Raw genomic sequence first — 24,902 nt, 5'->3', positions numbered from 1 at the left:
CACTTGACGAGCAGCGCTGCATCACCAGCGCTGCAATCGTTACACCCCAAGCAGACCAGGTGTACAGCCAGCGCTGCAGCCAGGGAGTTGCAGCGCTGGCTGTGCTTTGCAAGTGTGGACACAGAGTAAGTTGCAGCGCTGCAACTCTCAAGTGTAGCCATACCCCTAGTTACAATGTAATTCCCATTGTAGACACAAATTTAGGAACATTCTGTCCTCGGCTTCAGTTAAATCCAGAATCAGCTCTGAGACAACTGACAAACTTTCAACCATCATAGGCTGACAGGCTTCTTCTGTCTGCTTTACAGACAGAGAAGAGCTGGAGAAACATTCCCATTTAACAGACAAACAGCTTTTGATATTGTTTCCCTTGTCCCAGCACACATGGCTGTTCACAGAAAATTGCTTGGAGAGTGGGACAGCTTCTTTAACATGCAAGTTGCCACTTCCAACAAACGCATTGCTGCTTTTCCCAGGCAACAGCTCATCATACTGAGCTACCTTAAGTGGATTACTTTTACATTGCTTAGGCTCACTTTCACAAGCTATACTAGCCAACAATCCAACACTGACCAAGAATGTATCCCTTTCTTTCTCAGCTAGGATTTTAACCGGATCACCAACTTTAATTTGCTCTAGAAAAACATTTCTCTGATCAATGAGTACTTTCTGTGCTTTATCTAATTCCAGGAGTACTTGTGGCAGCTTAGAGACTAACAAATTTATTTGAGCATAAGTGTTCGTGGACTACAGCCCACTTCATCGGACGCATAGAATGGAACATATAGTGAGGAGATATGTTCTCTGTATGTGTATATGTTCCATTCTATGCGTCCGATGAAGTGGGCTGTAGACCAAATGTGTTAGTCTCTAAGTTGCCACAATCGAATGTTGGACAGTTGTAGGGTTACGTTAACATCTTTGACTCTTTGAGGCCCATATATTGCATCGAAATTTATGTAACAGGAGTCAGCGCGGTGCTCTTTCCCTAGCCTACTCTGGCTCCCCCTGGGACTTAGCAAATGAAGAATTCTGCTTCTCTTTCCGCCTCAGCCAGGGAGATGTGACCAGTGGATGCCTCCTCACAAGCCACTTGAAGATCAGGTCACACTAAATAATGCAAAAACTTGACCACAGAAAACACACTAGGAACATCAGGAACAAACCAAACCTCAAATCAGCTGTTTAAGGAGGTTTGATCTCACACAGTGAGGAGCTCTTATTATACAGTACATGCTAGGATAAGGTGTCAACGAAATATGGTTTAAATAGAATTGAGTCTTCGAAAATTGTGACTCCCAGTTACGTGTGAAGGTGTAGTGTGTAGAACAACAATGAAGAGGAAGAGAGACTGAAAGCTAGCTAACTCTTTCAAACAAAGGATTTATAGACTGAGGGTTGATCTGTAAAAAAAGAAATGCTTTGAAAAGATTTACATTGTACATGATGGCCTCGTCTTATACAAAGCAGAAAAAAAGAACATCCATCTGGAGATCAACTGAGGTCAACAAAAAGTACAGCATGATTCACATGCAGAGAAAGACAGGAAGCAGACAATGTTTTCACTACCAGTGGACATACTGTCATCAGTATCCGATTTTCCTTTTCAATAATGGCAGGCCAGCTGGTGAATAAAATATTTGTGGAAAGTATCTGTGATGATTAAGATCATTGAAACTGCAACCTCAGATTTAGTAGTGACAGTCAGGCACAAATAAAGTTTAGCACATTAACCCAACATTGTTTATGATAAACATATTAATCTTAATCTCTTTAGAAAGATAAATAATTTACTCTGACCATACAACGATAGCAGCTGTCCAGATCTGATATCACTGGAATGAACACGCAAGAAAGTTGGGTTTATGACAACTGCTCCCAACCTGCGACCTTACAAAGCTGTTTTATACTCATCTGCAAGGCATTTTTTACAGGAACTGGAAAAAATGTTTCTAGCAATTAACAGGAAAAATGAAGCCAGACCAGAACAAAGAAAACAAAATTAGAACTGAAAAAGAACATATGGAAACCTTAGGGGTGAGGGTCCCGGTTTTGAGAGAGGTCACGCAGTGGTAATTATCTTACCTATGTGTTTGAGCTCACCCTGTGAAATAATGAACAAGTACCAGAACTGAAGAGCTCTATAAAGCACTCCCCTCCTCTGTGCCTGGTAGGCTTTTATATTTCAAAAGGCTTGGTGCATCCTGACAACACCACTCAAGCAAGACACCACTTCTCCCTCCCCAGTGAAGCTCAGGGTCATATCGGGAAGAACTGGTCCCTATTATTTTCATAAATAATTACCCAATAAACTATTTCTTAACTATCAAGTAACTAATACTTGTGCATTTAAAGAACTGTTTGTTTCCACAGTAGACTAGACTGGTGTCCCTGCAGCAGTTTGGTCTACCATGATCATATACTAAGCAAAACCAGAAAGGTCTGGAGTTTAACCTAAATATAGAGGGGAATAAGCAATATCCACATTACCATGTTTTAAATTTGACCCATGATTGAGGAAACCCTGTGTATCTTCACAGAGGAGTTCTCCTTCCCTTACTTTAGCCCGGCCTAGGTTAATTGCAAGTTGGCTCTGCTCCAGTGATTTGCTGGAAGGGGCTCTTAGGAAGCCCATTTTAGAATTCTAGCAGCTGGAAAGAAGGTTGGGACTATTTCCCTGCCTCTGGTGAAATTCCACCATGATCTAGTGGATAAGGTACTGCACTCGGACCCAGGAGATCTGGTTCTGTTCCTGGCTCTGACACTGACCTGCCATGTCACCTTCAGTATGATGAGAAGTGACTTTATTTCTCTCTCGCCCTTTGGCTGTATAAATTGTAAACTCCTCAGGGCACAGGTTGTGTCTCTTACCTTATATTTCTACCGTGCCTAGCACAAGGGGGCTCCAATCTCAGCTGGTACCTCTAGATGTTACAATAATATTACTACCACTAATAATAAGAATGGTGACCATGTGTGCAATATTCCTTGAAGTGTGGCAAATGTTGATGTTCTTTAATGCATCAAAAAGAATTCTTCAAATGCTAGAATGTGGTTTGATTTGGTGTTAGCAGGAGATTATTTATTTTGCCTTTGTTGAAGGTGGCAATGTAAGCAGAGTATATTAGATTTAGTCCCCTCTGTATTTAGGCTAAGGGTCCCCCAAAGGATTAGAGCTGCAAAGGACAGGAAGCCTCTGAGTTTATCATATCAAATGAGCCTATAGTGTGAAATAAAATCCATGTACACAGGCTTTTTAAAGTTCCAAGATCTGTGCTAGGAGCTGGCAGGATTTCTATAGGAGGTTTTTGTTTTGTTTTTCCCAAGGAGTTTATTTATGCTTCTGCTGTGAGTGCTGAAATATTCATGCAAATCTCAGGGTAATGAAACATTACTAGAAATTATTCATCACAAACATTTATCCTATCTTGACTTGCTTTTCTGAGTGGAATGTAGTTGAGGGTTGAAATCTCATAAACACAGATTAGAGATTTGTGACTAGATATCTTTAGTTGGAAACACATAAAAGTGTCTCCAAATAACGTAGAAGAAATAGAGGAAGCCTAATTTATAAGACTGGGATTGTGTGTATGTTTCTGCATCATTTCTCAATAGTTCTGCGTAGATGCCCTGCCTGCCTAAATTCTAATATAATCTTCTTACACATTCTACTCAGGTTCCTTCTCCAGAGCGATGACTCCAAATCTGCCTGGTCTGATTGCTTTTGAGAAGGGCACGGGTAGATTTCACTAAGCATGCCTATGAAATACTCCAGATGCTGTGAAGAAGAGGCTGTCCAATTTCCCCAGTGTACCTTCACATATCTTTCTCTCTGAGTTCTTAATAACTCTGGGCAATATTCCTGCCAAAGTTATTATACTCAGTTAAATTGAAATGGCAATGTCAGAGAGGCATATGCTAGGGAAATTTGGATTTAAGTCTTAAATATGAAATGCAACTCCAGATGTACTGGTCTCAGCATGATACCAGAAATATAAATCCCTAAGAGATGTACAGCCTAAGAGAGGTAGGCTCTGGCTGAGCTAAGCTTAGTACAACACAAAAGTTTGGAGAAAAGGGGGGCTCTAAGACACCTTTTTTGTTCCCCCAATCCTGGTGTCACCAAGGGACTGATTCAGCCCCAGAAGCGATTGCTTTATGCTACTATCAAGGTAACGGCCCCCCTAGAGATCATTCTATTGTCTGAGGATTGTCAGAGCATGAGATTCTAAGGCCATGCCTGTTCTGGTCTCCAGCCCAACACACCATCCCCACTGGCTATGCACCTCTGGGGGATTTTGCTGCACAAGGGGAATCACCAGCTGCCCATTTAGGTAGCTTTTCAGGCTCTGAGCAGCACAAAACAGGCCAAAGGGAGCTCAAGATCTGCCTCATATAAGACTCTCTCTAATATCTGATTTAGGGTAGAACATTGATGTGACTCTTTAAACCTGTTAGATGGGCTCTTCCTGTCCAGAGCCAAAAGGCAAGTGATCTTGGTTTAGAATCAGTTACAAAGGCTGTGGTACATGATTAGCGATGTGCTTGCACACCTGTGAACTGACTATTTTAGTTTTCAAGTTTGTGAAATTCCTCTCAGTTTTGAAAGATGGGACCAAATTAGAAACTAGACTTCAGCTGTGGAAATTGCTCCTGACTTTAAGGTCCATTTAAAGGCAGTGCTCAGTTTTAGCACATCTCCAAAAGACATCACAGACCAACCTATGATGCTAAACAACAGAAATGTGGATTGATGCCAATCCCAGGAAAAACCTCACTATCCATGTTTAATAGCTGTTGGCAATGTTCCCCCACCATAGCCATTCTGATGAGCAGGAATTGCAGAGTCATATCTGCCATCCACCTTATGCTACAGCAACCAAATTATAAATGCTGTCTGGTGCTTTTTCCTGCTTTTGCTAGCACTCTCACGCTGGCATAGCCATTTTGTGGCCCACCAGGTTTACTTAGTTGGTAGACAAAACAAGTTCTTTCAAAGCTCTTGTAATTCCAGTGTGGCATAGACCAAAGCCATCATGGTTCTGTAGAGAGATATGGAAGTGAACTTTTTCATAGACTCATAGACTTCAAGGTCAGAAGGGACCATTATGATCATCTAGTCTGACCTCCTGCACAATACAAGCCACAGAATCTCACCCACCCACTCCTGAAACAAACCTCTAACCTATGTCTGAGTTATTGAAGTCTTCAAATTGTAGTTTGAAGACCTCAAGCTGCAGAGACTCTTCCAGCAAGAGACCCGTGCCCCATGCTGCAGAGGAAGGTGAAAAACCTCCAGGGCCTCTGCCAATGTGCCCTGGAGGAAAATTCCTTCCCGACCCCAAATATGGCGATCAGTTAAACCCTGATCATGTGGGCAAGACTTACCAGCCAGCACCCAGGAAAGAATTCTCTGTAGTAACTCAGATCCCACCCCATCTAACATCCCATCACAGACCACTGGGCATACTTACCTGCCGATAATCAAAGATCAATTGCCAAATTAATTGCCAAAATTAGGCTATCCCATCATATCTTCTCCTCCATAAACTTATCAAGCTTAGTCTTGAAGCCAGATATGTCTTTTGCCCCCACTACTCCCCTTGGAAGGCTGTTCCAGAACTTCACTCCTCTAATGGTTAGAAACCTTCATCTAATTTCAAGTCTAAACTTCCTAGTGTTCAGTTTATATCCATTTGTTCTTGCGTCCACATTGGTACTAAGCTTAAATAATTCCTCTCCCTCCCTAATATATATCCCTCTGATATATTTATAAAGAGCAATCATATCCCCCCTCAACCTTCTTTTGGCTAGGCTAAACAAGCCAAGCTCTTTCAGTCTCCTTTCATAAGATAGATTTTCCATTCCTCGGATCATCCTAGTAGCCCTTCTCTGTACCTGTTCCAGTTTGAATTCATCCTTCTTAAACATGGGAGACCAGAACTGCACACAGTATTCTAGATTAGGTCCAACCAGTGCTTTGTATAACAGTACTAACACCTCCTTATCTTTGCTGGAAATACCTCACCTGATGCAGCCTAAAACTGCATTAGCTTTTTTAACAGCCATATCACATTGGCAGCTCATAGTCATCCTGTGATCAACCAATACTCCGAGATCCTTCTCCTCCTCTGTTACTTCCAACTGATGTATCCCCAATTTATAACTAAAATTCTTTGTATTAATCCCTAAATGCATGACCTTGCACTTTTCACTATTAACTTTCATCCTATTACTATTACTCCAGTTTACAAGGTCATCCAGATCATCCTGTATGATATCCCGGTCCTTCTCTGTGTTAGCAATACCTCCCAGCTTTGTGTCATCCGCAAACTTTATTAGCACATTCCCACTTTTTGTGCCAAGGTCAGTAATAAAAAGATCAAATAAGATCGGTCCCAAAACTGATCCCACTAGTAACCTCTTCCAGCCTAACAGTTCACCTTTTAGTACGACCCGTTGTAGTCTCCCCTTTAACCAGTTCCTTATCCAGCTTTCAATTTTCATATTGATCCCCATCTTTTTCAATTTAACTAATAATTCCCCATGTGGAACCATATCAAATGCCTTACTGAAATCGAGGTAAATTAGATCCACTGCGTTTCCTCTGTCTAAAAAATCTGTTACCTTCTCAAAGAAGGAGATCAGGTTGGTTTGGCACGATCTGCCTTTTGTAAAATCTTGTTGTGTTTTGTTCCAATTACCATTGACCTTAATGTCCTTAACTACTTTTTCCTTCAAAATTTTTTCCAAGACCTTACATACTACAGATGTCAAACTAACAGGCCTGTAGTTGCCTGGATCACATTTTTCCCCCTTTCTTAAAAATAGGAATTATGTTAGCAATTCTCCAGTCATGCGGTACAACCCCTGAGTTTACTGATTCATTAAGAATTCTTGCTAATGGGCTTGCAATTTCATGTGCCATTTCCATTAATATTCTTGGATGAAGATTATCTGGGCCCTCTGATTTTGTCCCATTAAACTGTTCAAATTTGGCTTCTACCTCGGACGTGGTAATATATACTTCCATGTTCTCATTCCCATTTGTCATCCTATCATTATTCCTAGATCCTCATTAGCCTCATTAAAGACTGAGGCTAAGTATTTGTTTAGATATTGGGCCACACCTAGATTATCCTTAACCTCCATTCCATCCTCAGTATTTAGTGGTCCCACTTCTTCTTTCTTTATTTTCTTCTTATTTATATGGCTATAGAACCTTTTACTATTGGTTTGAATTCCCATTGCAAGGTCCAACTCTACATGGCTTTTGGCTTTTCTCACTTTATCCCTACATGTTCTGACCTCAATAAGGTAGCTTTCCTTGCTAATCCCTCCCATCTTCCACTCCTTGCAGGCTTTCTGCTTTTTCTTAATCACCTCTCTGAGAAGCTTGCTCATCCAGCTTGATCTACAACTCCTGCCTACAATTTTTTCCCCCTTTCTTCGGATGCAGGCTTCTGATAGTTTCTGCAACTTTGACTTGAAGTAATTCCAGGCCTCCTCTGCCTTTAGATCCACAAATTCTTCAGCCCAATCCACTTCCCTAACTAATTTCCTTAATTCTTTAAAGTTTGCCCTTTTGAAATCAAAAACCCTAGTCCCGGATCAATTTTTGGTTATCCTTCCATCTAGTTTGAACTGAATTAGCTCATGATCACTTGAACCAAGGTTGTCCCCTACAACCATTTCTTCTGAGGTCCTCACTACTCACCAAAACCAAATCTAAAATGGCATTCCTTCTTGTTGGTTCTTCAACTACTTGGTGAAGAAATCCATCAGCTATCACATCCAGGAAAATCTGAGCCCTATTATTACTAGTAGCACTTGTCATCCAGTCTATATCTGGGAAGTTAAAGTCTCCCATGATCACACAATTCCCATTAGTGTTTACTTCATTGAAAACATTAAAGAGGTCTCTATCCATATCCAGATCAGATCCCGGCAGTCTGTAGCACACCCCAAGCACTGTCTCAGGGGAGACTCTAGTAGCTTTCTTTCCCAGTGTGATTTTTGCCCAGACAGACTCTGTCTTATCCATTCCATCACTTCTTATTTCTTTACAGTTAACCTCATCACTGATATACAGTGCTACTTCACCACCTTTCCCCCTAAGCTAGTTGGAATCACATGAAATATTTCTCTGGACAGTGAAACAAAATCCATTTTATATGAGGATCTGTGGAAAAATTGATGTATGACAGTAGTTTCACTCTCAGCAGTCCCTTACAAACTAGGCAGATATGGAAGGAAAGTATCAAATTGAGTTCCCAAAGTCCCAGAGTTACAGTTCAGGCTAATCTCTAATAGAAAGAAGTGTTTACACTAGAAAGTGTGTGAAAACGATGTTCTTAGAAGCCAAGATTATCACCTGTAAACTCATTTTACCTTTTAACTGTCTTTAAACTGACCCCCCTGTGCAGATGCATTTTATATTCATGGTTAATGTGGCATCTGTGTTTTTCTCACAGAACAACACTGCTAGAGTATAAACATCTGGACAACATTATTAAACCAAATACAGTAGAAAAAACTGGGGTAACTTCCTGATGTTCATGAAAAGCCATGGACCACACAAGAGTGTTTGTCACACGTTAATTTACAACCAGACTTACTCCCACAGAGTTTTTAAAAGATAATTTGCAATCAGCATGCAACCAATATACCAATTGCTAAGTGTAGTGTTCTTTTCTAAGGACAAGACATACAAATACATACACAAGTGGAAAGTCTGTCAAGAAAAACAAGAACAGCCCTATAAGTTATACGTGTTTGTGGTGCAAGGGAAAGGATTTTCTTAGTATGACTAGCTAAGGAAGACAAGTCTAAAATGAAAACATGATATTGATACAAACAGTGGAACCCCTAAAGCAACATCTCCTAAAATATGGGGACATGCCCAATCCTCTTCACCTCTCCCCAGAGGACCATGAAGAACTAGTCAGGGGAGCAAGGAAGATCCTTACATCAGGATGGGAGAGCCTTTAATGACATATGGAAGGGTTGAAAATGAAACAAACTTTCAAAAGTTTGGGAAACATAGCCCTAATGGATGGCAACAATACAAAATTATCATAGCTGCTGTAACATAAAAAAGATTTCCCACGGTATATGGAAACAGCACAAGACAAACCGGAAATGCAAGAGAATGCAGTACTCAAGTTTTCAAAGCCCCAGCAAAGGACAAAAGACAAGCCAGTTTGTTGGAGACCAGAGTTAACAGAAGGTAGTGGGCTACACCATTTGGCTGAGATTTGGGGGATTTAGTCACACAGCTCCTATTAATTTTCAGGAAACCAGTGAGGCTGTATCCTTTAGTTGGCTTTGAAAATCTCAGATGTTATTCCTGTAGTTAAACTATCTGGGGCAATATGAATTTATGGCAATTTCAAAGTGACCATCAGTCCTGTATTCCAAATGGATTAATAGCCATCACCATGCACTATTATGTTAAAAACTACACTTATCATAAACTATTAAAATAATTGAAATTCAATAGAAATAAGTATACTAATTGGTACAAAAAAGTCAGACCACTGAACTCATGGAAGTCAAATGCCGGCACCTGGAACCAGCTTAAGTGCTAATTAGTTTTTGATAGCAGTAGCCTCTTCTGCAGGTACAGAGAGACTAATTTTCTTCATTTTCTGTTTATTCACCTAGTTCAGTTCAATGACTAGTTCATTCATAATTAAGAAACCAATTCAGAGTTGTTGTTTTTAAAGCAGGAAAGCTTGTTTTTCTCTTCCAATCTATGAAAAGAAATTAGGTCTAAGAGAATGAAAGCTACCACTTCTAAAATATTGAAGAACAGAATGGCCAGAAAAAATCAGTTCAATTCACTGACTACTTACTGCCTTTGTTTAATAAGTCAGTTAGTTGTAAATGCAAAACATGTTTAAGTAAACTTACTTTTAGTTTCTTATATATCCAGCACATTTAAGGTAGTTTTATTCAGCTAATTTTAAAAAATTGGAAAATACTGTTTTTCTGCATTTTTAACTGAATTCTAATTTCTATCCAAATATAGCTAGATACAAATCACAAGTAGAAAATTCATCATTATCTGGTAAATAAGAATTGCATCAGTCACCATTTTCTAACTTAATACAAAATATAGAAATTATAAATCTAAATACACGTAAATTAAGATCTATAATTGCTTAAATAAATGTGTATAGATATTGTGCATCCAGATGGTTAGCAAAAAGAAGAATCAAATTTAGCATAAAGACTATATTTAGTTGGAAAGCAACATGTTTTAATAGTTACCAACCAATGAGAATCAATCTTTCTTTAGGCAAAATAAGTACAAATGAAAATCACAATTCAAATTGGTTCTTTAAATCAAGATTTCCTGCTTGCTGATTAAAATGATGGTTAAAACTGGTGATTTAAATCTCTTTGATTTAAATCAGTCCCTGCTGGCTGTCTCCAACCTCCTCCTGGCAGCTACTTTAAATAAATAAGATTATGGATTTAAAGCAGATGGTGATTAAGCTCTCCATTTGCTACTGTCTATTTTGCCTTATTTCCCCAGAATCACAGGGACTAACTACTTCTTACAGGCTGCATAGATAGCAGGCATAGAACAACTTCATTGCTAGCTCCAAGAGATAACTTCATGGCCTTGCCTTAGGAAACTCTTATAGCAAATAATTTAAGAGCACGGTATCATGGAATCACACTCTAACTAATCAATTGAGGAACAAATACACGATGCCACGCAGTATTACCAATTGCTGCCAATTAGGTTAGTAGTCCTTTAACTCCACATGCATCATGATCTCTCTGCACACTCTGCTTATTGCTGTACACACATTAGTCTTCCTTTTCTCTCTCTTTTTTTGCCTCAATTAAGCAGAAAGAATGATCTTGCTCATAACATGTTCTAGCCCCACCTCTATCTGCTTGAATGAATGTGATCAAATAGGTTTCTCCTACCTGGTGAAGCACTTCAGTTTGGTCTCTAATTTTTCTGTACTGCCTTCATTCCTTAGAAAGTGGTCTGGAAAAGCATAAGCCCTGGAGTACAAAGAGAAAGATACACACAGCTTCAGTCCATATGTCTAGTTTTTTACATCAGTTTCTCTCATCCTCTCTTTCCTCAACCCAAAAGCAAATTAGAAGTCTACATTCATCCAGCAAAACATTCTAGTCCTACAAAACAGTGAAACAAATGAGTCTCCCCACGCCCACTTAGTTTCTCTGAAACATTTTAATGCTAAGAGAATGACAACGCATTTATGAAAGTAATGAAAATATTTTCCAAGTGTTAACTCTCTAGGCAGATAAGGGAAACTTTGATCATTGGATGTTACCTTATCTACAGGGAGGACTGATGCCTGGAAAATATTTCATTATTTTTATAAGTGCATTATCGATCTTTTAGCATTAAAATGTCTCTATGAAAAAAGTTCCATCCATCCAAGAGGCTCTAAGGGGAAAGCATATTTTTTCTGATGGAGCAATACACAGACATATGGCAAAACACTAGATCACTTAAGAGAAGATTGGAGAAACAAACATAATGCAGTTGGTGGCTTACCTAATTGCCTGGAGATCAGTGTGATTAATGTGACATGGGTCAGCTGTTCCAGAGGTTGCTCTCCCTCCTGCTTCCCAGAAGGTTGAGTGGCTGCAACTGGCTCAGGTAGGGCCACCAGTGGGGGTTAGGTGGGGAGCGCCCTCCCACCCAGGCAGACCCTGCTCAGTATACTCCTGGGATAACCAGCCCCCTGCCTCAGCCTGCATTCATCCCTAATATCAAGGCATAGACTGCTGCAAGTCGTCAAGGGTCTGCCAGACACCAGGAGAAATAGGTCTATGCTAGGAAGTTGCATCTAGACTTACTGAAAAAGCTGGCCACATGGAAGTTCATTCATTTACTGCTAGCTTTTTTATAAAGACTTTCCATCTTTCTTTCCCAAGTGGTGCTTAAGCAAGTAAACTTTTAAACCGTTTAGATGAATGCTTAACTATTACTAAGATAGAAAAACTGCCTTCATTTTGTGATGGGATTATGAATCCCTTTGGTTGTTTGTCTGTAGCTTTTAAATCAGCATTCACATTTTTTAAAATGTCTAAAGTTTCATTATTACTAGTGCATTTACTTTTGCTGCTGGTGTGAAATGAAAAAAATACAATGGGCACCAGACATAAAAATTCAGATCCTGATCCAAACTTTCTTAAAGTTCCAGTCATCCAATGCGAGCCCCATCTGAAGAACAAAGGATTTACTAACCAGTCCCAAGAAAATTGCAATATTCTTCTCAATTCAGGAGTCAACACATTTCACTGGACCTAGTAGCAGCACATCTAAGTATAAGATGTCTTAAGCTCAATTCAACCCTAACGATGGGGCCATTAATGAAACCAAGGGGATTACTCATGTGTTTACAATTAAGCACATGCACAAGACCAGTGTTCAGCACCTTACAGAATCAAGCCCTAAATGCCTATTTTCCCATTCAGGAAATGTATTTCCCAGTTTTCTGTACAAAGTATGTTTCTGTTATTTGCATCAACACCTGCCAAATATAGTTTCATCCAACTTGGTCTGTGGCCTTAAGACCAGAACAGTTTGAAAAAATGGATTTTTTTCAATGGGGACATCTTTGATTTTTGGTGGAAATTTGAAAAAAAATGGTTGAAAACCAAAATATTTCAATTTGGAAATGCTGCTGCAATGTATCTTGGGAGTTGTAGTTCAGGTGCTTCAAGAGCTCATTCCCCTCTATAGGCCAGGACTCTGGTTGGACTACATCTCCCATGATTCACCACAGCCTACTTTCTTAGAGAGAGGAAGCAGCACATCATGGGTCATGTAGTCTGGCTGGGGAGCCTAACCCATAGAGAAGGGAGACATGAGACAATTTAACTATAACTTCCACAAAACACAGTCTGCAGCATTTCCAAAACAAAATATTTCAGTTTTGGGATGAAATATTTCAGGTTTGGGCCTTTTGTTTCCTTTATACAAAAATCTAATTTTCTGCAGAAAGCAGATGCTTTTTATGAAAAATTTCATTTTTTGAAAACCTATTTATCTGTCAAAAACAGTTTTGAAGAAAAAATTGTAATCATCTCTACTTTATACCTTTATCTAGCTCCTTTGAGAATTTCACAAATTATGAGTGCTTACAGCAACTCCATATAAGTATTGTTATTTGTAATATTATTATTTTAGTTACAAAAGGTTGACATGAGCTTAACCTGAAGCACAAGTCACCTCATTGAAGTCAGTGGGACTATCACATGCTTTAAATTAAAACATGAAAATATGTGTGTGCAGGATCACAGTAAAGGCGTTGATTAAAGCTAATATCCCAAAAAAAGAAACCAATCCCCTGGAAATTTCACGTGGCACTTCTCATCTCAGGTTAGAATGGGAAATTTGAAAATAAAAATTAAAAATAGAGTTTTAAAGTTATAATGTTTTAACTTAGTGTCCCCGTAGTTGGCACTGACAAGGGTCAGCCTTATAGTGTTTACTGGTAGAAAAGAAAGAAACAACGATCAATAAAAATATTGGAATAGTAAACTAAAGCTATTCTAAAAGTATTGTAAAATGTGGTCTCTAAACCCCTAGCATGATACAGATATCTGTAAGTATCTTTGTTACATTCATTTACTGGACAAGTAGAAAAATGTCAGCAGCCTAAAGGTTAATAATATCAGATCTATTTACAAGATTTACATCTCTTCACTGACCCATTTAGTAGAGGATAAGATGTTGAATAAGCTGTCATAGCATTCCCTCTCAGATCTGAACCTTAGAGTTCAGAAAATGAGATACTAGCACCTGAATCCTCTAAGCTTAATTACCAGCTTAGATCTGATAGCACTGCCACCACCCAAAAATATAGTGTTTTGGGCACTCTGACCTCCCCAACCTTCCCTGGGGACCCCAAGAACCCAGATCCCTTGGGTTCTTAAAACAAGGAGAAATAAACCATTCCCCCACCTTTCCCCCTCCCAGAATTTCCCTCCCTGGGCTATCCTGAGAGATATTGATCCAACCTCTAAATCACCATACAGAGAAGCATCTCCCTTCCCTTCCACAAAGAGGTAAACAGATTCAAGGAAAACAGAGAGAGATTCTATCTCTCCCTCTCCTGTCCCCCCACCTGTCCTGGTGAGTTATCCCAATCCCCTGGAATAAAACAAGGGAAACAAGAAAAAAAAATCAATCAGGTTCTCTAAAAAGAAATCTTTTAATAAAAGAAAGGAAAAAGTAAAGAATTATCTCTGTAACTTCAAGATGTAAATATTACAGGGTCCTATAGCTTACAGACACCAGAAAGAGACTTTCCCCCCAGTACCGATACAAATCAAAATATTCCCAGCAACTACACATATAAAAGTTAACCAGCCAGATCCACAATTGCAAATAGAGTAAAACAATCAAAAAGCCTAAACCGCCTGTTTTTACTTACTATTTGAAAAGAAACTTAGAGATCCTGTAGTAATGTCTGGTCTCTCTCAGACCATCCAAGAGAAGAACACACAACGGACAAAGAACACACACAAAAGCTTCCCTCCACCCAAATTTAAAAGTATCTTGTCTTCTGATTGGTCTTCTGGTCAGGTGTCCAGTTCCCTGCTTGTAACCCTTTACAGGTAGGAGAGACATTAACCCTTAACAATCTGTTTATGACATAAGCACAAACATTTCATTCATGAAAGCATCTTCTAGTCAGAGCCAAAATTGCTTAAGACAGTGGACAGATGTGAAACTCTAGCTCCCAAGAATATTCAGAAAAGCAGCTCATACACAGAAGTAAGTATTAAAATCCAGTCTCATCTGGAATAAGTTATTTATTAAAATCCCTTTTTAGAATAGAAGCAGTGTTAGGCATTTAATTCTCATTTGGCACTAACTAGGAAATTCAGAATCCTGGCCAACACAATACACCATTAACATAAGAACATAAGAACAGCCATATTGGGTCAAACCAAAGGTCCATCTAGCCCAGTATCCTGTCTTCCAACAGTGGCCAATGCCAAATGCCTCAGAGGGAATGAATAGAACAGGTAATCATCAAGTGATCCTTTCCCTGTCGCTCTTTCCCAGCTTCTGGCAAACAGAGGGAGGGACACCATTCCTGCCCATCCTGGCTAAAAGCCATTGATGGACCTATCCTCCATGAATTTATCTGGTTCTTTTTTGAATCCTGTTATAGTCTTGGCCTTCACAACATCTTCTGGCAAAGAGTTCCACAGGTTGTATGAAGCCATACTTCCTTTTGTTTGTTTTAAACCTGCTCCCTATGAATTTCATTTGGTGACCCCCTAGTTCTTGTGTTATGAGAAGGAGTAAATAACACTTCCTTATTTACTTCCTCCACACCAGTCATTATTTTATAGACCTCAATTATATCTCCCCTTAGTCATCTCTTTTCCAAGCTGAAAAGTCCCAGTCTTATTCATCTCTCCTCAGACGGAAGCCGTTCCATACCCCTAATAATTGTTGTTAGCTCATTCTCTATTGATCTTACCAGAACCTCAGAGCAATGGAGACATCAGTATGTGTCCTGCTAATATAAGGGGTACAGACATTTAGAATGGGGCTGTGTAGCGTGTGTGTGACCATAAATAGCACAGCTGGACAAACCAAAGGTGGAGTGATGGCCTGCGCTCTGATTTGCTGCCTGTCTATGTGGTGTTTCCATTTGCGGACCTGCTGTGAATATACAGCCATTTAGGAGTCCTCTGAAGCCATTTTGAAGTTTTAAAGCTTTGGTTGGGATTGTCAAAGGAGTCTAAGAGTCCCATTGACATTCAATGAGATTTGGACCCCTCAACTCCCTTAGGCTTCTCTGAAAATTTCAGCCTTTGTTTTTACTTTAAAATGCCAAATTTGATCATGAAACAAAGTTTTTAAAGCTTCAGAAACAGGCATGGGGGAATGCTCATTATTAGTGTAGTGATTAAAAGAGATGGTAGACAACAGCATCAATCTGTACTAGGAACACATAGTTAAATTAGTGTGTGTGAGGGAAGCCACCTGATGTGCTGAAATACCACTGAGTCTATCTGTTCTGCCAGCATGGGTCCCCTTTAACCCGTTTTGCTGAGCCAGGCTCTTAAAACCTCCTTTAACACACACACACACAGGCAGGGCCATACCCAGCTGCAGATCAGCTCTGGGAAGACTCAGCTTAAGGGACTTGCTCCAGCACTCAGATGTCCACCTCTCTTGGAGTGCAGACCCTATGAAATTCATCCCACCCTCAATGTGGAGGAAGGTATGCACAACTTCTCGCCCCTCCTCACCCCCATTAGAAATGACAGAAACCGAGTTTATTATTAAACAAAACAAATTGTATTAACTATAAAAGCCAGATTTTAAGTGGTAAAGGGGGTAACAAACAGAACAAAGCAAATTACTAAGCAAATGAAATCAAACACACAAACTAAGCTAATTTCACTAAATAAATTGGTTACAAATAGTATTTCTCAACCTAGATATTGTTGCAGGCAGTCTGCAAATTTCTGTGGTTCAAAGTTCCAGTTATATTCCTTTTCAGACTTGACCCCTGTCTCAGTCTGGACTCCCATCCCTGCCCCCCGCCTTCCCTTTTGCAGTCTTTCTTCTTGGGCAGACACGCCATGGAGAGGAGTCCTGTTTGCCTTACTCCTCACCCTTAAATAGGACTTACAAATTTCCCAAACTTGACACCACCCCCCTTCCCTTACAGTGGAAAGTTACAAGTCATCCCAGGTGATGTTTTAGCATCATGTGGCAAGACCACCTGATCCTGTAGTATCACAGCATCCATGAGTCAGTGGCAGTATGGAGTGTCCACAGGAAGGCCAAGATTTTCACAGTCCATTGTCCTCGTTGTTGGGCCCTCCTCCCTGTCTGGCTTTTCCATTGTTGTACCTGAAGTGTTAGCAGCGGGTGTCACCCAAAAGTAGCATAGTTGAAATACAGATACATAGTCAATATCCCTAACTTCAGAAATGATACAGGGACACAAACTGGATAATCACATTTAGTAAATCATAACCTTCCCAATGACATCTCACCTGAGCCATCTTGCATAAAGTATATCTCAGTTATGTCATATTCATATCATATCTTTATTTTCATAAAGAATATGCAATGACATGTCACAGTGTGTGTTTTACTACCCCTTGGGCCAGGCATAGCATAGTGCAAAGTAAATGCAGGGATAAGCTTTGACAATATGGGGTTCTCTTTACTGAGACATGTGTGGACCCTTCTGGCAGTTTCACACTGCTTTTTTATTTCAAGGGTAGCACACATCAGCTATTCATGTGACTACTCTACAAGATGTGACTTTGCATTTTGGGAGACATTTTAGTTTGCACTTGACCTGCATATTTGTCTTTCAAAGAGTTCTCGTGCTTTATTCCTTCATACAGGTGTTCATAAGGGAATCCCAATGGAAATGGAGGAGAAAAACCCTCTACTCTGCTTGCTCTGAGATTGGGTAAGAGAATAACAGAAGAACAAGAGGACAGAGATGAAGGTACATGATGAATCCTATGTATCTCTGGACAAGAAGAGAGAGGACTCTATGTAGACTACTCAGTAATTTAAATTGTATAATATGTTCTGATACCACAGTGATGGGCTTCAGACTCATGATGCAATGTCTCATGAGATATGAGAACAGTGCTGTGGGAAACTTTCAGATTGAAATCACTAAACTCTAGAAGACTTACCTGTCTTTGGCCAGAAACAGAAACTCTTCAAGGTTCACACAAACTTTGAAGAAGACTCAAGCTGGGCCTTTCCTTCCCACAATTTTCCCTCCCCTAACAGACCCTAGCTTCCACTTCACATGCTAGGAGCTATATGAACACATAAGAGAAATCCTTACCCTAAAGAGTTTACAATCTAATTTAAGACTATTTTTATTCTGATGCATATTACTATACCACCTAGGAGCCCCAGTCATGGACCAGGACCCCATTGTGCCAAGTGCTGGAAAAACACAGAACAAAAAGACAGCCACTGCCCCAAACAGCTTACAATCCAAATATCAGACAAGAGACAATAGATAGATACAGACAGACTGACTGACTGGGGAGTACAAGGAAACAATGAGACAATATTATCTCAATAGACAGGGCAGATTACCAGGTGGAGAAAGAGATAGAACACACAAGCAGAATGAACAATGTGATGGTGTTAGTTCTCTGGCGAGTGGGTGATTTTACTTAGGATGGGATCAGCCAAATGGAAAGAAAAGGGAAAGGCAGGGAAGGAAAGATGGCAGAGAGGGACAGGGCAGACAGAGGAGAGGGTGAGGGGGCAGGTGTGGAGTGAAGCTAGGATAGAGACTGTGAGGGAGACAGGGGTGGCTCTAGGTATTTTGCCGCCCCAAGCATGCCAGGCAGGCTGCCTTCGGCGGCTTGCCTGCGGGAGGTCCCTGGTCTCGTGGATTCGGCGGCATGCCTATGGGAGGTCCGCTGAAGCCATGATACCAGCGGACCCTCCGCGGGCAAGCCACTGAAGGCAACCAGCCTGTCGCCCTCACAGAGACCGGCAGAGCGCCCCCCACGGCTTGCCGCCCCAGGCACACACTTGGTATGCTGGTGCCTGGAGCCACCCCTGGAGGGAGAGGTAAGATTGGAGGAAACAGCCAATCAGTGCAGGCAAAGGAAGTGAGACCACTTTCTACAGATTTGACTGGAGTATCCAAAGGTGGAAAGGGTCCCTGCTTTGTCTAAAAGACAAGGTGAAACAGCTGAGTTTAACAAACAGTTACAGAGAATGGAGGAAAGAGGATGAGCGTAACAGTGAAAGGAAAAATATGGTTACACAGACTCGCCTTCAGTTGTGATGTTCCATACATAAGGGGTGACAATGGAATTCTTAAACAAATTAGATTGGGAATGCCTTAATCCTGCCTATATTTGACTTGATTTTAAAAAAAAGATTTTGCTGCATTCATTCATTCATGTTAAAATGATTACTTATTGCAAAGTACTGAAATATTCATTTCTCTTGCCAAATGGTATGATAACTAAATTCCGATAGATTCTCACTGACTTTCAGATTCATCATTTTTAATACTTTACCTGGCAAATCTTCTTTATTATAGCATGCTACTTTCAGATCTTGTATGCTAAGCATTGAGGTTTTTGATGCAGAGCGGTTTTTACATCTAGCAAATTCTACTCTTTCATATCTAATATCAGTTGTCCATTTTAAATATTTTCCTACAGATAAAAGAGTTTGAAGGTGAACACAAACCAGCTGATAGTTTCTCCTATTTGCCTTACAGTATCTGCACGCAAGAGGCTGAAAATGTATGTTCCTATGCTACTGTTAGTATAAACAGAACAGCCCACAGAAGGACCACACACTAAAGCCTTGAAGCTGAAGGATTTTTATGTTTATCTTTTCTTTTAAAAGAGCAGCCTAATGACTGAATTACAGGAGGATAGTATCTTTCAAAATTAAAACTGAAGGGCCTCACGATATTGAGCTAAAGCCCCAGATTGAAAAACTGTTAATTTTTTAGGGACAGATATTCCCTGTCACACGCCAGCTGATCTTCCCTGGGGGAGGCGTGGGAGTTTCAGACCAGGGGCGGCTTTAGGAACTTTGTCGCCCCAAGCACGGCAGGCAGGCTGCCTCCCGCGGCTTGCCTGCGGACGGTCTGCTGGTTCCACGGCTTCTGTGGACCTCCCGCAGGTGTGCCTGCGGGAGGTCCTCCGAAGCCGCGGGACCAGCGAACCCTCCGCAAGCACGCCTGCGGGAGGTCCGCCGAAGCCGTGGGACCACCGGACCCTTCGCAGGCAAACGGCAGAGGCAGCCTGCCTGCTGCCCTCGCAGCGCCAGCAGAGCGCCCCCCATGGCTTGCCGCCCCAAGCATGCGCTTGGCGTGCTGTGGCCTGGAACAGCCCCTGTTTCAGACTCTGAACCCAGATCCAAGTTAAAGTTTAGCAGCTAGATCTTCGCACCATAATGAGTCAAACCACAGAAATACAGGGATATTATTTATAATCTGCATCTGACTTTTGCAGCTCAGACTCAACTCTAACAAGGAACAGACGTAAAAGTGAGTTACCATTTGAGATCATAGACTCATAGATTTTAAGGTCAGAAGGAACCATCATGGTCATCTAAGCCAATGGCTCTCAACCTTTCCAGACTACTGTGTCCCTTTCAGGAGTCTGATTTGTCTTGTGTACCCCAAGTTTCACTTCACTTAAAAACTACTTGCTTATAAAATCAGACATAAAAATACAGAAGTGTCACAGCCACTATCAATGAAAAATTGCTTCCTTTCTCATTTTTACCATATAATTATAAAAGAAATAGATTGGAATATAAATAATATACTTACATTTCAGTGCATAGTATATAGAGCAGTATAAACAAGTCATTGTCTGTATGAAATTTTAATATGAACCGACTTTGCTAGTGCATTTTATGTAGCCTAAGCAAATACCTAGATGATTTGACATACCCCAGGAAGACCTCTGCGTATCTCCGGGGTACACGTACCCATGGTTGAGAATCACTGGTCTAGTCTGACCTATGTGAGTTGAAAGGTTCTTTGTGCCATAGGGAGCCTTGGTATGAGTATCTGTGCTTTTGTGTTTGTGCTTGTGGTAAAACTTTAAAACTGCCCGAAGTCTGTTAGTCAGCCCATATTCCATTTTTTCTTGGACTCAATCCTGCAATAAGCCCCATGAGGGATGGGACATTGATGCCTGTGCATAGCTCATTGCAGGGTCAAGGCCATAGTTGCAAGCACTTCAGTGCAGGAACAATCTTACTATGCGATTGTGTCGTGCCCAGCCAGATGGGGCTGTGATCCCTGATTATTGATTTTGGGTACTGCTGTAATATTAACAAAATGAAGGCCAAATTTTTTTAAATGACTTGTGATTGTGATTGTCCAAATGGAGATGCCTTAAAGGGGCCAATCTAAACGGGATTTTTAGAGGGTGGCTGCTCACCAAAATTACAGGCCTTAAAGCTTCTGCTAAAGAGTTCTAATTTATTAACTTTTACATGAATCAGCACAGAAACACTCTTCCTTTATTTCTTTACTTTAAGCATTTCAAATAAAAATGATGCTTTGTTGCTTATTTATAATAGAAATGAAAAACAAGGGATACATAGTAATAGAATGGGGAAATCTTGTGTCAGCTGTGTAAAAATGATGGAAGAGGACAAGGTCTCCTATGATTTCTGGATCTGAAAGTAACATTTGGAATATAGCTCAGATCTGACAGGACAGGACAAGTAAGCAAGGTCAAAGGGTTTGTTTAGAATGGAGTATGATGTAAACCAGTTTATAGTATTATTGTCTCAAAGTTCATCTTCTCTAGAGGTTCTCCAGTATGCAAAGTAATTTGGCAAAGAGAAATACTCTACTTCTAGTTCCATTGCATACAGAAACTTGGTGCAAAGTAATCAATCATTTATAAAAGTCTTCACTTAAGAATTTGAGATCAAAAGAACAACTATAAGGAGCCCATGGAAAATGTGTAGTTGCTGTAGATAGAAAGAAGCCAAAGAGAAGGTGGAAGTCATGGGAATTGTGATCTCAAGAATAAGACAGTGTTTTGGAAAAATTGCAAAGAGAACTTTCATTCTTCTTTTGTTAACAATTTTGATCATATATTTGTTTTTAATACAAAAGACCTGCTCGTACAATCCCCACAATACAAAACTTCTACTGACCCAAATGACTCCACAGGGCCTGATTTTCCTCTCATTTACAACTGAACATTTCAAAAACTTTCTGTAAAGGAAAATTCATAAAAGAAATTATTTAGGGTCATTCAAAATGTTTTATTTCAATACTGAGCTTTTTAAAATTGTATTATATAGTCTAATATATAATAAAGTACATCAAAAGAAAAAATCACTACTGCTATTTCTGAACATGTCAAAACAAGAAATTCAGACATTGTTAGAATAGTTTGCAATTTTTTTCCTAATCAAAGCCCTAAAGAAATCATCTGATTTTATGAAGCATTTGGATGGAGCTGCATATTGCAATGGAATATGGTTCTGTCAAAGTTTCTCAGACCAGCTCCAATCACTGTATTGATAACATACTATCAAGGGTTGCTTTTAGGTGCAAAGGTGTCCTCATACAAGGAGCATAACAATTGTAATATCAGCCTGGATCGCTCACTCACACAGAAATCCCACAAGAAAGATCTGGAATGAGAAAAACTGAGTTTGCATCAAATTGTTCTCCCTGGGAAAGGGTGAGGTTCCCCCTCCTACCTCTGGAACGAGCAGTACTTCTGCTCCCAACTCAGAAGATTCTGCAATGCCCATTGAAGACACGGCCTGCACGCACATGGCCTTCGGTGGCTGTTAGTGCAGCACTGTGGGGCTCTGATGAGCTTTGTAAGCTTCCTCTTGCCCCTGAGTTGTTTGTCCATAGCTGAGGGTCTGACACCAAACATCTGCTTAGTAATGAAGACAAATATGTAATTTTATTAGCTTGTAGATGGTAAACTTCTATTTCTGTCTGTTACTATATTACATTGATTCAGAGATCAAAAAAGCATATTAACATTTAGATGAAACTTTGGTGTAATAATAATATTGTCTTTATATTTCTCTTTGAAATTTTTAGTAAGCTACCAATCAGTCTTTGGATGGTTAATGGCCTTATGCTAATCAATGCAACTAATTATCTGTGTATACATAGGAAATAGGAATTGACTGTTAACAAAGCAACAATATACATTTCCTAGTCTTTGTGTTACCTGCTGTCATGAAGCTATCATGGCCTGCCAGAGACCCATAAAAGAACTTGGAGACCTGATCCTTTTTTCATCTCAAGTCTGTTTGAGTTTTACCAGAGGAAGTTTGAGTCACAAGACTGAGATCTTCGGTTCCAGTCTGGATTATTTCTCATGGAAGAATTTAAACAGACTCTGCATCTTCTTTTGCTCTCAAACTCCAGTGATGGACAGCCTATGGAACTGTAACCTATGGAATTGATTCTGGAAGAGCTTTCTACAAATCAGCAGCTCACTATCTCTACTATGTAACTGACCTAAGAACTTTATGCATAGCTGCACGTATAATGATCTTGTAACCACAATACTCTCTTTTTTAAGAGCTCTTAGTTTAGTTAATAAGAGTTGGCTAGAAGCATGTATTTGGGCAAGATCTGAAATATCCATTGACCTGGTGGATAATGTGTCTGATCCATTGGGATTGGTAGCACTGGATATATGGTGAACAAGATTTTAAATAATACTCACCATATTTGACTTTGCTGTCTGTGTGGGAACTGTGGTCTTGGTTTTTGGGTAACCAGTAAGGTATTGTAGAAGCTGTGTTGTTGCTGGCTTGGTGAATCAAATTATTAGAATAGCCCAGCAGTTTTATGGAATGACTTCTCCATTCTTTGAGGTTTGCTCTAATTGAGTAATCTCAGGGCTTGTCTACACTGGCATGTTACAGCGCTGCAACTTTCTCGCTCAGGGGTGTGAAAAACCAAACAGGCATAAGCGGTGGTGAAACAGGCTATGAAGACGTTGGTATTCCCAGAGACCAAGTAGCAGTCTTTTGCGTGCTTTCAAGACACGCACGCTGTTTCATCATCGATAAACTCGCAGGATGAAACCTCATAATTGGGGGAAAACAGGTACTGAAAGAATTCGTCAGGGTCTCTCACGATGCTGGTATTGGGTAGGTTTGTTCTTTGGCCAAATTTACCCCACAGAGAATTTAAAAACAGTTTAGTGATTTGGCACTTAATGGGGTTCGACGTGATCTCATGTTGGCATAAATACACACCTTCGTTCCAGGAGAAATCATTAACATAATTATTTTGTTTTTCTTTGTCTGTGCACCAGCTGGGATACCCTGAAGCCTCTTGTTTTTGGTGGTGGTGTAATTTTATGCACTCTGAAAAGAGTTTGTCAGATTTTTCTTCAAAATGCCAGATTTCAAAGATTTTAGTCACCGCATACCCCTTCTGTATGGCCGCATTCAATTCCACCATGCACAAAGTCCCCAGGATGGCCCTCTCCTCATCAGTATGGGTGCACATCTCCCACTGCTTGGTTTCTGCACAGGTTCGGCATAGCGGGAACATAAGTTTGCCACCCACTCTGACAGGTAACAACGGGAAAAAGAGGCCTCTTTAACTTTCGCAATTCCAAAATAATTTGCAAGGGGTCCAAATTTGTCATGAACTATATTGGGGTGTCCGATAGGATATTCTTCAGTTTTGTTTACAAAAGGGTACAGGCTGGTAAAATCATAATAGTGGATTTCTTCACCAGGGTTAGGGTTGTAATATAGGCAGATAGCATTAGTCCTCCCCAGCAAAAAAGCATCCCTAGGCACGAGAGGCTGAGGTAGCTGGCCTTCATTTAAGAAATCTGAGAGCTCCCTGTCTGTTTCTATCACCTCCCCCGACTCGTGGTCCCAGAAGGTTCTCGCTACATAACCAAGTCTTTTCAGAGAGCCATTCTTGAGCTGCATCTTGTAATAAAGAAACCAAACGTTGTCCCCGTCATAGGGTTCTGTGCTTTTTCACAATAACAGGTGACATGGCCCTGGAAAAAAACACCTGTTAAACTCAAAGGCTGTGGGTACCCTGTCAACAACGGCGTAACTGTCTAGAAAGTAGGGGCTTACCTGTAATTGCCCACCCCGGAAAGCATGCCATACCTGTATATTTTCTTTGTGAGCAGTATACAACAGCCACTGAATAGAAGAGGTCTAATATCTCTTCTATTGCTTCTGACAGTTGTCTGGAGGGAGAAGAGCTACTATGTTAGGCTGCAAAAAACAAACCCGTACATAGCTACACAGACAGATGCCAGCATTATGTACCAGAAAGGATCTATATACAATTTTGCCTCTGTGAATTTACTAGGACCTCTCTCTACAGTATCTCTCATCTGTCATTTTCATG

General features: G+C 40.3%; 1 protein-coding gene across 1 annotated transcript in view; it reads right to left on the bottom strand.

Annotated features, from left to right (window-relative positions):
- LOC127044622 (collagen alpha-6(VI) chain-like) overlaps positions 1-22,318 on the bottom strand; it is a 125,948-nt gene extending 103,630 nt beyond the window's left edge. The window contains exons 1-2 of the mRNA XM_050939713.1: positions 22,241-22,318; positions 10,948-11,057 (exon numbers count right to left, since the gene is read on the bottom strand). Coding sequence (XP_050795670.1) covers positions 10,948-11,057; positions 22,241-22,318 — 188 coding nt within the window. The remainder of the gene's footprint in view (positions 1-10,947; positions 11,058-22,240) is intronic.
- Between the last annotated feature and the right edge of the window lie 2,584 nt (positions 22,319-24,902).

The sequence above is a fragment of the Gopherus flavomarginatus genome, chromosome 2 (assembly GCF_025201925.1).
Source record: "Gopherus flavomarginatus isolate rGopFla2 chromosome 2, rGopFla2.mat.asm, whole genome shotgun sequence".
Taxonomy (NCBI): Eukaryota; Metazoa; Chordata; order Testudines; family Testudinidae; genus Gopherus; species Gopherus flavomarginatus.
Note: the sequence above shows the minus strand (reverse complement) of the source record. Positions and strands in the feature narration are given on the sequence as shown.